Source organism: Schistosoma mansoni, chromosome 1, assembly GCF_000237925.1.
Source record: "Schistosoma mansoni strain Puerto Rico chromosome 1, complete genome".
NCBI classification, from domain to species: Eukaryota; Metazoa; Platyhelminthes; class Trematoda; order Strigeidida; family Schistosomatidae; genus Schistosoma; species Schistosoma mansoni.
In genome coordinates, this window is record NC_031495.1 from 48,514,415 (window position 1) to 48,531,074 (window position 16,660).

The following is a 16,660-nucleotide window of genomic DNA, read 5'->3' on the forward strand; positions in this document are numbered from 1 at the left end:
TATACCGAACATCTTGCTATGATCACGAAGGTAGTGTTTGAAAACAAAGAATTGAATAAAAAGTGATCAAATCTATGGAAATACAATTATATTTTAAATAAAAAAAAGTTATGGGTTTTTTAGGCGAAGTATACGATTTCTATGGGCGTTAAACACCATACATAAATGATTAAATAGATTGAAAACAAATAGTCTTTTATCATAAAAACACTAAGAATATGAATGTACTCTACATAATATTATCTAGGAAATCCAAGTGCATTGTTTATTGAAAACAAAAGTGTATTCATGATACCAGTTGTATAGTCATTATTGGTCTTAAGATTAAATAATATGTACATAAATGAAATGAAAACCTAATCTTTAAATTTTAAACTATTCCAAAAACGGTGACTCCTGATATAAAATTTCCTAGTTTCGTTTAATATATTGACTATAATTTTCGATAGTTTAATTACAGACTCCTTTATTTCTTTCGTTGCAAGTGGAACAGTTAATTAAGTTCTTGTAGATGTGTCTGATTTCACAAAGAGCAACAAGTAAACATAATTAATTGCTAAAATTTCTCTACTTGAATCTACACAAACGTATTAAGGGTAGTGAAGAATTAGCATCTGATTTGAGTGTTTCAAGAATTACGTTACGTAACTACTCGATGGGTATTATTTCATTGTAGTTGTAGAACAATGAAGAAAAACTAACTGAAAACAAATTTTTTTCACTCGATTCGTTATTTTTACTAAATTTCAAAGTGAGAGTTTGCACTATTGACAGTATTTCACTGGTAATGAAATATTACGTTCAATTTACACACAAGGATATTTTAAGTATTGTAATAAAAATCAATTGTAACAATATGAGTTAATGGCGATGATGAAACGCTGTATGATAGAACATCATCAGCATGATTGATATCAATGACTTCTTAGTACATAACAATCTTCAAAAAATAAATTGCATGACAAAATATCTGTTTGTAATCTCACAATATTTTAGTAAATATACATAGAAAATCCATACACAGAATTCACATATAAGCACAGTTTAAATATAATAGAGAGGATGCAATCAAAATAAATTGATTAAAAATAACATGTAAACGAGAGTACCTTACAATAAGACAGTGACGATCAAAAATATGACCAGAAAGAATTCTTTCGGTTAACAAAATCGCTTTCACTTTCATGAAGAACATAAAATAAATCTACAGTAGGAACAGCATCAGCTACTTTTCTGACCCAAGTCTGATAATGTCTCAGGTTAACATGTTGCACTATTTCTAGAATCCTATCCAGGGAGTTGTGATGAACCGATAAACGCTAGTCCTATACAGCTTTCTTCCATACCACGACATCATATCATAGACTGACCACCTCTCCCCTTCTTCCAACCAGTCCTAGCATCGGTACATAATGCACAACGTAAAATTTGCTGGAGCAACATTCGTAGTACATGTCCAAGTCACCCAAGTTCGTGTTTCAAGGTAGTGTGACACAAGTTGAACTATCGTCACTGTCCATGAACACACGTTCAGAACCTATACACCACTAAGATAGCGTTGCCATTGAATGTCGACAATCCTTAGTAGATAGTGACGATAAAAGACAGAGAGTCACTTAACGTCATCAACTCGAAGAGGCCAGGTTTCCAAACTGCTCTCACGAGCACATTGTACACCCGACCTTTTACACCCAGAATAACATCACGACAGAACCAAAGATCGCCCGAATTCACATAAGCCACTCAGGATTTGACCATACATTAATTGATTTCATCATTCAGGCCACCACAAACACTCACACAGCTAGCCAGATGCATGAAATCCTAGACTGCTTCTAACTGTTCAATACCAAGAGTGAGCGCAGGTATAGGCTCCTGACAGTCTTGTCAAAATACTCTACACTTAGAAGGTGCTAAGTACGTGCCGTACCAACTGACACTGATTGACGACTGATTAAGTGCGATCTGCATACCTTGATTATTATCGTACAGTAAGGTAATATCATTCACATACGCAAGGTCGAAGTCTTTCTCTCGGTAACAGATCCACATCACCACTACCCACTTCCGCCAAAGCTGTTTCCAGAACGTCATCGATGGTAAGGTTGAAGAGAAATTTCGGAATTAGGCAACTCCGTCTAACTCGATTGCCTGAATGGAAAAATGGAAAGAAGTGGTCGTATGCCTTCACTTTCCCTAAGGTGTTTGCACTCAGAGCCTTCAAAATGTTAATAAACTTCTCAGGCACACTCTTCTTCAACAGACAACCCAATATCACAGTCCTATCTAACGATTTGAAGGTGATAGATATTAGCAAACTGTGATGTTTACATGAACCAATGATTCCTTTGTACTTGATGACTGCTTGAATTCGAATTCCAAATACAATACATTTGTTCGTGTTCATCTAGCACTTCTTGATTAAATTGCGTTATTTCTGAGATTCCTAGTTTATACTATAATTCAAATACTCCTAATTATCACACAAACACAACAATTGTTTGATTGTAATGAGTAGGGTGTTGTTCTACATCGGGAGGGGGATGAAGACACGATCAACACATTTACGACCAAAACGATGTCCCTGGGACAGAAGATAAACTGGACCGTGCCCCGAAGAACTTCCCCCATCGTCCAACGCATCGTTGGATGTAATTGAATGGCATCCCGTCAGACTTGTAAATTGTTTCACTTACACCAGATTCCCTTCTCCCACTGGATATGATGAGTTGAGACAGTTTTCAGTAGTTACCAGACGCAGCTGCTGAATCCAACTCGTTAACATGCCTCGACCACCAGACTTTTCGGTTCGTACGCAGACTTAACTGAGGTAGACTGACATGCCTTGAGGAGTGGTAAGGAGACTGTAAAAAACTAGCCCTTATAAGCGGAACGTTTCGCGAAGCTGCAAATCACTTTACTCACCATCTTCATAGGGTCATGAAAATGCAGCCAGTACTCATCTATACTTTTCGGTGGGTTTGTAGTGGTCGGTATTCGATATAATCCTTAAACGTCGTATATTGTTCGTCCTGATAACCGTCGCTAAATAACCCTCCCCACGGTGTACAAATCAGAAAATGAATATGAAGTGTTGATCACGCTTATTATTGCACCACGCACAAATCACCGAAACCACAGGCACGTGACGCAAGAATGAAAGGCTAGTGCCAAAAAGCAAGCGAGTGAGTCGAATAAGTGTGCGAGTGTATAAACAGGATTAAAATGTACATATATACACATAGGAAAATGAATGAACTGTCGAATCAATTAAGTGACTAACACTAAAGGTAGCAGAATGAATATGTGTGTAGACATTAAGCAATGCTCAAGTATACATGTTCACACAAGTGCAACAATAATAAAGGCACAATGGTATAGATAAGTTGTTATTGTACGAATGACTCTGTCCGTTAAATGAGTTAACAAAGGGGCTTAACCAAATTAAATGTGAACAAAATCAAATGTACGTGAGCTGCTATGGGTTAATATCTAGCTTTGAACTTAGTTCGGTTTGATATTTAGTGGCAATAGAAACTTCATCCAATTTGCTTACATAGGTCCGTTCAGAACGATGGATTTGTTGGCCACTGAAGGGTAAGACAAGATCAGCGCAAATGATGCCATGATCAGAGTCCAAATAAGCACTTCGAAAGGAGCAACAGTTTTATACATGATCACATCAGCGGTAACTGATCACGATGTGATCAATCCGAGTCCAGGTTTGAGTTGCAGAGGGAGAATGCCAGGTAGTACTGTTATAACTTGTGGTCTTGTGCCCTTTAATATATAACGTGATGATACCGCCAATCAGAGAACAGTGACTTATCGACCGGACCAATGACGCACAAACGCGAACGAGCAGTCTAGATCCTTCTTCCTGCCTGTTGAGTCCAGAACACCAATCTCAGCCTCCACAATATGAATCATGTACTTCAAACATACTAGGTTTATATACAAACCAAACTGATCACATCGTACCATAAAATAGAAAACAGAATTTGCACGAGATCTAGTCCAAAGTGGCTGTGAATGTGGAAGACTGTAATTAATAGACTGGGCATAACTCAAGAACGGTAAATCGTATAATAGACAATGGGTCAAAATAAAGCTTATAATAAAAGGAAAATGAATATGCATAGTTTAGTTAATTAATTATACAACAAAAATATATGTAGTGTTAGTCCATAAGTAGATCCCAACAGTTAACATTCATTATTCTCGTCAGAATATATCAAGTATATATCTGTCTGTGCCGATGGTTAGTGTTGGCCAGAAACAAGTAGTAATTTGCGCACAGTTGCAGGAGATGATCATTGTTATCTGACTTGAGACCGACAAGTCCTCATTGTCCACCCAAGAGACTCTCCTCTGTGTCTAGATGCCCGATCTGCAAATCCAAATATCCGACCAGTACTAAAATATCTGTCGAACACACTTTCTGAAAAGTTACTTAACTGGTGGTAGAACTCATTCTTGACTACAGTCGTGCTGCAATCTCTCACGGTTTAGAGAAAGATAACGGAAATATAACGTTTCTCACAGCGATTTCTTGTGAATTTGATAGAGCTTTCTAATCTGACAGCATATAATCGACTGCTAATGAGGATCCAGTTGATTAGTGTTGCCTCTGCTCTAGGGCTTAGTGCGACACCAACACTAGTCAAACCAGACGAAGATGCCACAGGGCTCCTCAAATAAACGCACATATAACAAGCTCTTTTAATTGACAGATGGAGAGTGAATGTGTAGTACTTCACTAATCTTCAATCTGAGTCTCAAACAACAGACTTCGATGTTGAGACTTTCTAAGGACGTAGTCAACACTATCTATCGTCCGATCTACATTAGTTTATGAACGTTGAAGGAGGTCAGTTTGAACAGGAGTCGTGGTTTCTGAAATCCTGGTTTAGAAATCATATTCAGTAGTAGAAATCAACATTCGACCAATCAGTCAGTGAATTCGGCTAGTTTATATAAGATAGGATTTCTACCATAGGTGATCTGCGGTACTAGTTAGCAAATAAAAGAAGCATGAAACGGAAATAAAAGAGAATAGGCAAGTGAGACAATGTCAAATGGAAGAGAATGTTAATCCACCCTTGGTTGTACCAAGGGCATTACCGAAAAAATCAAACATGTTGTATATGGTTCACAATATAACGCAGCAAGACTGATAAGTTGCATTTCTCCTTTTTCATTATACTATTATGTTTTGAAAAGGATAAATAAAATGTTAAGATTATTGTAAAGATAATGTGAAATGAAACAGCTAAGAAATTATATCTCGATATATTAGAATTCATTGCACTTCGACTTACTTCTTGCATACGCTCCTTCAAAACGTCAGCACACTGTTCAGTCCAAGCAAATTGATCGTTTGGATTCTTTAACGGACCATGATTTATTGGTTCAGATGTAAGACCATCTAGTTCATATAAAAACCCACCAATAGGAACATAACAAACAAAATGAAATGTATCTGGAATTGTTACGTTAGATCCTGTTGTAGTAGCAAGACTAGGGCTCGAATCGGATGAATTCACACAATTCACCGTTCCTATACTAGCCTTAGCGATTGCTGCTGCGGTTGCTGCAGCTTGACTTGGTTCAGGTAATTCCAAATTAGATATTGTTTCGTCCTTGCAAACTGTTAGCGGTTTTGCAGCATGTCGATTATGTGCCTGAGCAAGTTGTGGCATACTTCCGATGGCAAGGCCTTTAGCTTCTGGTGATAAATAACGAGTAGCTTTTTGAAATTCAGCTAACATATGTCCTATATTTATTTCAGGTCTATTTAACAAAATACTCAGTAAAGCGTGAGTAGCGCAAGAATTTTGCACAACTTGGTGAGCAAAGAAAATCTCTGTTTTGTCCGGAATAGGAATTATCGACTTGCATTCTGAGATTTCACCAACAGACTTGAACTCTGGAGTAGTAATAATATCCTGGCATGATCCAGATGCTGAACGGTGACGAGAACCATTATTTCCCGTCTTCGGTGTAACTGAATTTGATCGCACATCACAAGTGGAAACAGGTGTGTAAGAACTCGGAGAAATTGTATTGCTTACCGAACCGGTTGAACCCCTTCCAGTACGGCGACATGGCTTAGAATTATTCAAAACAGATAGAAAAATGTAGTCTGATGTGAATTTTACAATAACTCAAAATAAAAATCATACTAAATATCAAACATGGTACACTACGATAAAGATTGGTAAATCTAACTGAGATTTCAACCATAAAGTTTAGATGGTGTTTAGTTATCTTTTCGTCTTATTTCGTTTCTTCTTTTCTCCATGCAAGTGATCATTTCTCTGCATGGATAAGTCTCTATTTTTTAGTCAATTATCTCTAGGACTCATCAACACTTAAGCGGATTCATTCAGCGATTCAGCTTCTCAAATGATAATCATTCATATCCGTCAGTATATGATATTACCGATACCTTCAATATATGTATAAAGGTAGGTAGAATCTAGCATAAATATGCTTCAAATCAAATTGTAATACCACTTTACCACGGTGAGTCGAAATAAGCAAGAAGAATTGTAAAGAAGTTAAAATAATGTTAGAATGAATGATAGCGAGACAGATTAAACAATGAAAATCAGTTGGTAGGTCAGTCAGTCACAAAGTAGAACCTGGTACGAATGCGCATCGGTTCAACTTGGTATACTCCATTAGCAAAGAGAGAGACAAAATTGTCGGGCCAAATCTCAGAATAGTAGAGGTATTGACAGCATCGGTGGTAACGGTAAAGATTACTCATTGAAAATACAATTCAAGAAAATACAAATTAGTGAAATAAAAACAAATAAGAGGAACTTAGAATCTCAGAATTAGGGATAAAACAAAGAACAGATTCACTCGCGCCATCAAAAACAATTTTGAGCCATGTTATTCATTCTCTAATTATCGATTACAATAATCATTCGGACCCCAGTAAGGTGTTCTACACCTATTATCATGACTTAGTCCAATTCTCAATGTCTTCATGGACTGGTGCCATGGTTTGGTTATGGTGCCTCTAGCTTTATTCTACCCTACTCCTACACCATAAAACATTGCCCGTCGAGGTAGGTGGTGGTTAGGTATACACAACACATATACCAACCACCATAGTTGATGAAAATTTACTATTTCATCAATCGATTTCCCATCTTTACCTAGCACCTCATTCCTAACCCAGTCATTGCTTACTTCGTAGTCCCAAAATACACAAGCAATACTTCGAAGACACCTATGATCGAATACTGATAACCTATGAGTATCCCCTGTTCTTAATGGCCACGTTTCACATCCGTGAAGTAGAATGGAGCAAACTGTTGCTCAGTGAAAGTATTCTTTAGTTGGTGGACAGATGTCTTAAGCCAAAAGTGACGCCAGTTGACAAAAGACAATCGAGCCTTCTGAACCTGTGCTGAAATTTTGTCAGATATCAGATTGTTAGTAATGATGAGAATTCCAAGATAAATGAAACGGTCTACGTGTTTAACTACTCCACTCCTTATCATTAATTCAGGCGATGACTTACTTACTTACACCTGTTACCCCTCGTCGAGGAGCACAGGCCGCCAACCACCATTCTCCATCAAACCTGTTCTGGGCAATCCTATCCAGTTCTTTCCAGTTAACACTCATCCTATTCATATCTGCTTCTATTTCCCGTGGTAATGTGTTCCTAAGTCTTCCTCTTTTCCATCTCCCTTCAAGATTTCAAGCTAGGACTTGCCTCGTGATGCAGTTTGATGATTTCCACAATGTATATCCCATCCACTCCCACTGTCTTTTCCTAATTTCCTCTTCATCTGGAAGTTGGTTTGATCTCTGTCAGAGTAGGTCGTTGCTGATAGTATCCGATCAACGGACATTGAATATCTTGTGTAGACAATTGATGATAAATACTTATTCAGTTTTGATGATGGTTGTAGTAGTTCTCCAAGTTTCAGCTTCATACAGTAGAAGTGTCTTGACGTTCGTATTGAAGATTGTGACTTTGATGTTGGCTTGCAGACAGTTGTTTTGAGTTCCATATGTTATTCAGTTGTAGAAATGGTGTCCATGCTTTGCTAGTCCTTGACTTTATATGTACGTCAGGTCCTCCTGGTTCATCAATGATGCTTCCCAGGTACGTGAATGTTCCCACATCTTCCACAGTTTTGTCATCAAATGCGATTGGCTTGGCGTTCTCCGTGTTGTATTTGAGAATCTTGCTTTTTCTTTGTGTATGTTGAGGCCTACTGATGCAGAGGCTGCCGCTAAATTAGTTGTCTTCGTCTGTATTTGTTCGCGTGTTTGGGATAGGAAGGCTAGGTCATCTGCGAAGTCCAAATCGTCTAATTGATTCCGAGATGTCACTAGTATTCCGTGCTTCTCCTCAGATGTCAAGGTTTTCACCAGAAGAAACATGAAGGGCAAGAGTAGACAGCTTGTCTGACTCCGGTCCCTACTGGAAATGCATCTGTCAGCTGTCCTCCATGCACGACTTTGCAGTGTAGTCCGTCGTATGAGTTCTGGAAAATGTTGACAACCTTTTCAGTAACTCCATAGTGTCGAAGAAGTTTCCATTATGTTCTCCTGTCCATACTGTCGAACGCCATATCATAGTCAATGAAGTTAATGTATACAGACGAATTCCACTCAACTGATCGTTTGACGATGATTCGTAACGTCGCAATTCGGTCTGTGCACGACCGATCCTTACAGAATCCAGCCTATTGATCTTGAAGTTGAGCGTCTACTGAGTTTTTCATCCGGTTCAATAACACTCTGTTGAAAACATTATTTGAAGCTATATCAGCTCCTCTCCTTGTTCCCACATCTTCCATTGACCTTCTGCATATTTTATTGATGCAGGTATGATCCATCTGGTTCTCCGTGGTGTGATGTGATGAGATGCATGTTGCTTTGTGTATGCGTTTTTGTGGAAATATTGTGCTGCCTATAATCAATTTGTTGAATGCACATAGATTTGCAAATCTCACTGGATTAGCGTTCGTTTCTCCCAGTCAGTGCATGTCATCCTATGATACCTTTATAACCGTTGTTGTCCATTCCGACTTTGGAGTTCAGGTTTCCCATCAGGATGGTCAGGTCGTTTGCTGGGCACTTAGCTATGAATGATTGCAGCCTCTCATGGAACTGATGTTTAATGTCGTCGTTGCTGTCATTGGTGGGTGCATAACATTAGATGATACTTATTATGATTGCCTCCTTCTTTGTTTTGAATGATGTTTTAATTATCCTGGATCCATGAGATTCCCATCCTACAAGCGCATTTCGTGCTTCTCTGGACAACATTAAAGCAACTCCCTGAGTATGTGGAGCATTTTCCTCTTCGTGACCGGATCACAGAAGCATCTCTCCCGTATCTAGTCTTTGCTGTCCAGCTTGGGTCCAATGGGTTTCGCTGATTCCGAGTACTGCCAATTTGCATTACCTCATTTCCGTTGCTATTTGACTGGTTTTCCCGGTCTCCCACATGGTCCGGATGTTCCATTTACCTATATAATTTTTTGCTCCGGTCGTTAGAAGGGGCATCGGCCTCGTGACTCCCCAAGGATCTTGGCTTTCATCATGAGGCGTCATAATTTTTCCTTAAAATCCCAGGATAGAGTTTAAATAGTTTGAATTATTTTTCCGGGTTAGCGTTTTTTTAGCGAGTTAGTTTTCTACGGGATGAGGTTGCCGACCCCATGTCCAACCTTCCTCCTTTACCCGGGCTTGAGACTGCCAGTAACTCTAGAAGAGCTACAGGCGGAGTTTCAGGAGATAACGCAGGCCATAACTAAGGTAACATTTTACATTTGAAATAAAACAACCTCATCTCACACATGCCTAAATTTTCAGCGTATTCGCCAAACGGAACTATGTCATGTGCATATCCTAAGTCAACAAGTGAATCTCCTTGGTAGATCAACCCCTGGAAAGCCAGACAATGAAAGCGTTACCTCCGAAAGCATCTCTATAGAAATGTTAAGTAAAACTGGGGAAAGGAGACAATCTTGACGAACACTAATTGAAGTAACCGATTCCGGTCAAAGTTAGCCATAGGCTCTGACTCGACCATTAGTGTTTAAGTAGAGTCTGTACAATCTCAATGTACATCTATAGTCGTACGTCGAAAAGAATGTCCATATTTCATAACCCTCCGAAGAGTGTATATACGGTCTATAGACCCACCCCCAGTTCGGAAACCAGTTTGCTTTTCTCTAGTTCGCTCTTCACCAGCTCTAGACGAAGTATTTTTGAGGCTAATAGTTTAGACACTATAGCTAAAATGACTCCTCTGTGATTATCACAAGAGGATTTTTGTCCTTTTCTTATAAACTGGGACGATAAGAGATCGAGATCAGTCAGGTAGGACTACGTCCAGTCCCCAGATTTTAGCTAAGATCTCAGTTAATCTAATGGCTAAAACTGGACCACCATTCCTAAAAATCTCAGTGTTTAGTCCATCAAACCCTGCTGCCTTCCTATGCTTTAAATTGTTTATAGTCTTTTCAACCTCACTAAGAGTTGGAGGACTTACATTAATTTGCCACTCGAGTTGCTTGTAGATAGTGGGCAACCGAAGTGTGGCTTAAGTCCAGTTGAACTATTCCCTAAAGTGTTCTGCCTATCAGTCCAATCTCCTGGATTGAGTGAATGATCTTCCCGTCTTTTTTCGAGATAGTTCCACCAACAGTCGTATTTTTAATGCACGTTTCCCTGATAAGTATGAACATTTGTCTGCTGTTACCTCTTTCCTTTCCCCTTTCTACCTCTCGCTTTCGCTACCTACCACTGCTTATGACAATTGTGTAGCTTTTTTATTAACCTATATTTAACCTTTCGCCGCTCCTCATCGTGTTGGGCCAAACAGGATGAGTTTCCTATCACCTACCAGTTATGTAGACACCACTAAAATCCACTGATTTTTCCTAACTTTTTTATTTAAGTTACAAGTAGATATCAGTGCTATTTCCACAGCCTTTTGAATATCATACCAAGCTACTTAGAGATGGATATCACTCTTATAGTTGATTAACTCCTTCTCTAGTTGTTCCTGAAATATATTCTTAACTTTTTCATCACTAAGTTGAATACAAAGGGGTTTCCTTGATATGACTTTTCTATGTCGAGTAAGATGCAGACAAATACGTGCTCAAAATAGAGCATGGTCCGAGTCTAAAAATGTGCTCCAGAATGGGAGGCAGTCTTCTATCGAAACCTTTCAACGATGGATAGTGGCAATATGATCTATTTGAGTCCATCGATGAGTCAATTGTGGAGGTTGCCACGCCAGACAATGCTTCTCCTAAGTTTAAACTTGGTGTTTACCAGAAATAGACGATTACCTGAGCATAGTTACAACAAATGGTCGCCATTATGTTCCCTGAGCCGCAACACCGTAAGATCCACCTACGTGCCTTTCGGATTGGTTTAGTTTACCTAAATCTGAGCGTTTAGCTTATAAAGGTTGTATAGCTTCCTACAAATTTCATCTTTAACTTCATCTGAGCTGTGATCAGTGGGAGCGTAGACAGAGACAACGAAAAGACAACGGTGTGTGTTACTATCTTTTCGAGTTCTTACTGTCTCGTTTGATCAAACGGTGCGCGTTTCGGAAACGCAGCATACATCGATGGCGCAGGGTTCTAAAGTACCGGCTAAGGAAGCCTGTCGCTCAATCTAACACAAGGTTTGAACATCAAGAGCTCCAACATTTACTTTAGAGCGTTGTTTCAGGAGACCAGGAATAACATTTCATGAACTCAAATCATTGATGGTGCGTAGTGATAAAGATATACAAGAAGGGTTAGTCGTGGGGATGGGAGGATTATTAAGAGGTGAGGGAGGAATATGGTCGCGAACAAGATGATCTCGGGTGCTGATGGAGGTATGAGGGCGGTTGTCGCTTTCAGGTTGCCTACAACGTGGAAAGATATTTCTTCTTGAGAGGATGATAAAACTGAAGTTAGTGGTGGTCTTAGTGACCTGAGGACGTTACTGTAGAGCCCAAAGGACAACTGTTTAAGGTAGGTAGCTCATGGCCTTTTCATGAGATGTTTTTGTCGAGCAAGCTCCTCACTTGATAAAACCTCACCGCCGGAGATGAGAATCCGTGGGGTAAGGTGAGGTGTAGCATTTTTAGGGTCGATCTTTCTAGCCCCTTCTTTCCGTTATGAGAAGGTAGAATCGCTGATGCTCATTGTTCAAGGGAAAAAACACTGCTATTACATCCCTCTACAGACAACAGTAAGACTTCGCCCTCTGACCTTAAGTTGTTGCTTTTAGTCTCAGAGTTCTTCAATCGATCCATCTGGCATGGTAGGACCTAAAGGAACGTGTGTTCCAGCTAATATAGCTCGATAGAGTCATTATGATAAGCAAGCCCGACTACTATGGCAAGGTAGCATCTACGGTCAAAATTGGAGAATATAATTCCAGAAAGAAAGAAAACGAGATATGTATGAAAAAATACGGAAAACTCAAGATCTAGAAAAAATAAAAAGTGAATCCATCTGCCCCACTTAGATATCACCTAAAGTCTCCAATCAGTGATCAGAGTTACAGTGCAGACCGCAATCAGGTTGTTGGGATTTACCTACGCAGTTCAGGTCAAAATTTCAACGCTGCTGAGATAAAAACTGAATTTTACAGCTTCTTTTTCTTCAAGCCTCTTAAGTAAAAGTTATTTTGCGAAAAGATGTACTGATTTTTGACCTAGTCAATCTTAAGTCTCATTTCAATAAGGTTTTTTCTGGAAATTATCCAGCCATCACAGCCTATGTTTACAACTTGTACACGGACAAATTTTCTTCAATACGATGAACAAGGATATCCTGATCACAAAAACCCAATTTTAAACTATATTATCTTGTCTTCATGGCGAGTGAACTAACTTTACTATCCTTGGTTACCGAAAGACTGTTACGTTAACCCGTGTTAAATTACTTGTACCTCAGATCATGATGATGTTAGCTTGTTGCAATATTTTCACTGTTGTAATCAACCTTAACTATCAAACTATAAACCTTCAAACATTGAGATCTAATAACTAAATGACGAGTGTGCTTGTAGTCAAAAGTTAGTTTTTGACGACTAGTTATTACTCAGATATTTTCATCTAGGGATTGATAATAATATTTAAAGCAACTATAAAATGTAATGGGAGGATAATCAGAAGATGAAACTTGTGTCAAGGATATAAAAAGTACTGCCATGTAGCACAAATAACGATCGGTTAAAAACTTATCTGTTTATATATATATATATATATATATATATATATATATGCGTATAAATAATTATTAGTGTTTCACCTGAACAAGAAAAATTAGGTTGCTTATTAATACATATGGTACATCATAGTTTAATGAAATTAAACCAGTTGCATTAATCACAGTTCGTAATGTAGATTGATTTAGGTTATGAATATAAGGTAAGCAGCGGGGCAGTGACTTTCAACCACTAGATGGTTGAGAGTTCGACTCTGGTTCCACTTACTTCGGTTTGGGCAGCCAGATAGTATAAATAGCCCAAACACAAAGTGTGGACATGTTGGTTGGTGTAGACTACCTGGTTGGGATCCGCGAGATGATAGCAATCGATGGTTAGAGACCTTGAATGACATGGCTCAAAATCGTTTGCAATGGCGCAAGTGCATCCACTCTTTGTGTTCTGCCGATTTCTAATCTTCTGGATTCTTCATGTCTCTATCTTTTTTCTCTTTCCAAATTTATTTCATTGGATTATACTCCTTCAATAACATCTTCAAACCCTAATATTTCACATAATGCTTATACTCTAACTATTTCTATCACTATGGGATTTGAATCAACAACCGCATCTCTGTGCTAATGTGGTATGGCAACTCGAACTGATGTACGTACGTACGAAGTTCTACGCTGTGACTGACTGACTGACTGACTGTGGCCATCACTCTGCTTCAATGACAAAAAACCCATGGGAATCAAAGTAAAAGAAAACTAATTATCGATTTAAAACAGTAATCTAATAATGACTACATAAAATCCAGGCGTATATAGAGTTATTCCTTTTAATAAACAATAAAAGTGTAAAAACTGCTTATAATTCTAAAACGATTGTATTCGAAACAATGGCAACTATAATCAAATTTACGGGTAAGTACTTATTCAGGTAATAGATACAATAATAGTAGGCTGACCAAAACCTATAGAAAGGTTTAGTATAAAGGATTTCGTACAAATTGTAGAACTCCCATGGTTTAAATAAGGAGCTGGTCTTGGCTGAATCCTACACTAATATGAAACACATGTTTAGTGGTTCATAGTTTCCACTGGTGATCTAGCTAAGATCAATCAGTGATTTAAACTAAGAAAGACCTAATGTTTGTTATTTGTTGCTAGGGTGGTTAGTAAATAATATTAGATAAAACTTGATTTACAAGTTGGCACACCTAACGAGTAATTCCTTGGACTTCCGTTAAAGATGTTGTTGTATAGTTTGCAATAGGTTTGAACAAGCGACTACTGTAATCCACCAATTCTATATATTTCATCCCTTTTCTTTCGTCCTTTACTACTGCTTAAGACAATAGCGTAGACTTTTGCTAGTCGAGATTTTAGCTCCCTTCCCTACGGAGCCAGTTGGGGAACGTTTCCAAGTATTCATTGATGCAGAGAACGTCGAGGTGTATTAGTGTTCTCCAGCTTTCTGCTAAAGCCCGTCAACAGTCCTTACCACTGTTTGGCAGGGTGGAGGTAAACCGGACTTTATGTAGATGAGGCCGCTACACCGTCCCAACTGTATGCCGAAGAGTTATGGCACAATGGACTTTCTCGTCCACTATTGCTTTGATGCCGATAATAATTAATAGATTAGACAATATCTCTCATCATGACTGAAGATGGTACTTGCCAGAAATAGGTGGTTGTCAGAACACTGTTTCAGAAAACTGTCAAAATTAGGGGGGATGGGTGAATTAAAAAAACACAACTATTTTTTCGCATAATCTATTCCACTAGTTTGAATGTGAAGCTTACTCGTTACAACGACTACATCTGAGTATCCAGTTTTTCCTATGGGATTAGGAGGCTCTCAGTAGAACTTATTATTTAATTACTTCAATTTGAAGTTAGCAGCAACATACGATTTGAAAAAAACCATGTCCATTCTGATTCGAGAGAAAATGCTGACAAAACTCCAAATACCCATATGGAAAAGCACATAAGCTAACCATATTGACAAGTTATGCTCTAAAACGTGATAATTCTTATGGCTTTGTTATTGGAGCCCATTACCTGATCTGAAAGATAGTCCGACAATCAAAAGCTTTAAAACGTAATCCTGTGTTATTTTAAAAGCCAAAGAACGGCATTTCTTAAGTTTGAAATGTCGACAGTAGCTGCATGAGAAAAATAAGTTGGAGCTAGTGAGGAAGGGTCGGTAATAGGGATTAAAATATCTGAACATCATAAATGTCTTATGAATCAGAGGCTTGAAATCTGTCAAAATTAAATTATAATTAACTTCAAGTCATTCAATTTAAATAACTTAGTAATCCAAGGAATTCAATCAATCTTAAAGTAGTCTTTATTATGAAATTTATATGTATACATAGTGACACGTTAATCAAGAAAACCTGTCAAGCGGTTTATCTTACCTTCTTTTTAGCTTTGTTCCAATGAAATAAAAATATAAAGCCATAAACAATTTCAGTGATAGGTTTAGATAAGTCATAAATTTCCTCCACTTGAACTCCTTGAACTCCAAAATCTTCCAAAAGTAAAGTAAATAACCCAGGGTCGCTTTCCAACTCCAGCCATTCTGCCTGACTCATAGTGCTTGTAACTAGAATAGAAAGAATGGTAAAATATCCAAAAAATCTTTAGATAAATATAAAACTAAAATAGAAGTATTACATTTAAAGGTCTCTTAAAAGGCCATAAAGTAACATTACAGTATACTCTCTGAAAGTGAATAAGTTCATTTGCGGTCAATTCACTAAGTAACATCTTGATACTTTGACCTTTGATAGCACAACAAATTAAGCAATCACATATATAAAACACCAAAATAGCTCGTTTGTATCATCTAGTAATATAAATACAAACGCTATCCAAAATGTAGACTTAAGAGACACCTTCGCCTACTCATTTCCCGAATAGTAACTACTTCATTCCCAAGCGTTTACACATCATCAACTTTATTTTGGAGTTGTTCTTACTTAACCTTTTCAAAATTAAGAGATAAAAATTCAGCTTGGTGTTGTATGTCGACAAAAGGATCAATAGAACTAATTCAGAATCTCAACCAAGATTAGTCTAATGACAACCGAATTCATAAATAAATCCCGTATCAAAACTGAGACGAACGAACAACCTAGTCACAGACAGTCAGTAACAACGTAGAACTTCGTACGCACGTACATCAGTTCAAGTTGCCATACCATATTAGCACAGAGATGCAGTTGTTGATTCAAATCCCATAGTGGTAGAAGTAGTAAGAGTATAAGCATTATGTGAAAGATTAGGGTTTGAAGATGTTATTCAAGGAGTATAATCCAGTTAAGTAACTTTGGAAAGAGAAAAAGGTTAGTGACATGAGGAATTCAGAAGATTAGAATTTGGTAGAACACAAAGAGAGGATGCACCTTCGCCACTGCAAATGATTTTGAGCTGTCATT

At 38.1% G+C, this 16,660-nt stretch overlaps 1 protein-coding gene across 1 annotated transcript in view; it reads right to left on the reverse strand.

Annotated features, from left to right (window-relative positions):
- The window catches only part of Smp_147920 (ubiquitinyl hydrolase-BAP1 (C12 family)), a gene marked incomplete at both ends in the record, with an annotated part of 28,322 nt that extends 12,508 nt beyond the window's left edge, over nucleotides 1-15,814 (reverse strand). The window contains 2 exons of the mRNA XM_018794661.1: nucleotides 5,322-6,110; nucleotides 15,638-15,814. Of these exons, the coding sequence (XP_018649051.1) occupies nucleotides 5,322-6,110; nucleotides 15,638-15,814 (966 nt within the window). The remainder of the gene's footprint in view (nucleotides 1-5,321; nucleotides 6,111-15,637) is intronic.
- Nucleotides 15,815-16,660: the final 846 nt, after the last annotated feature.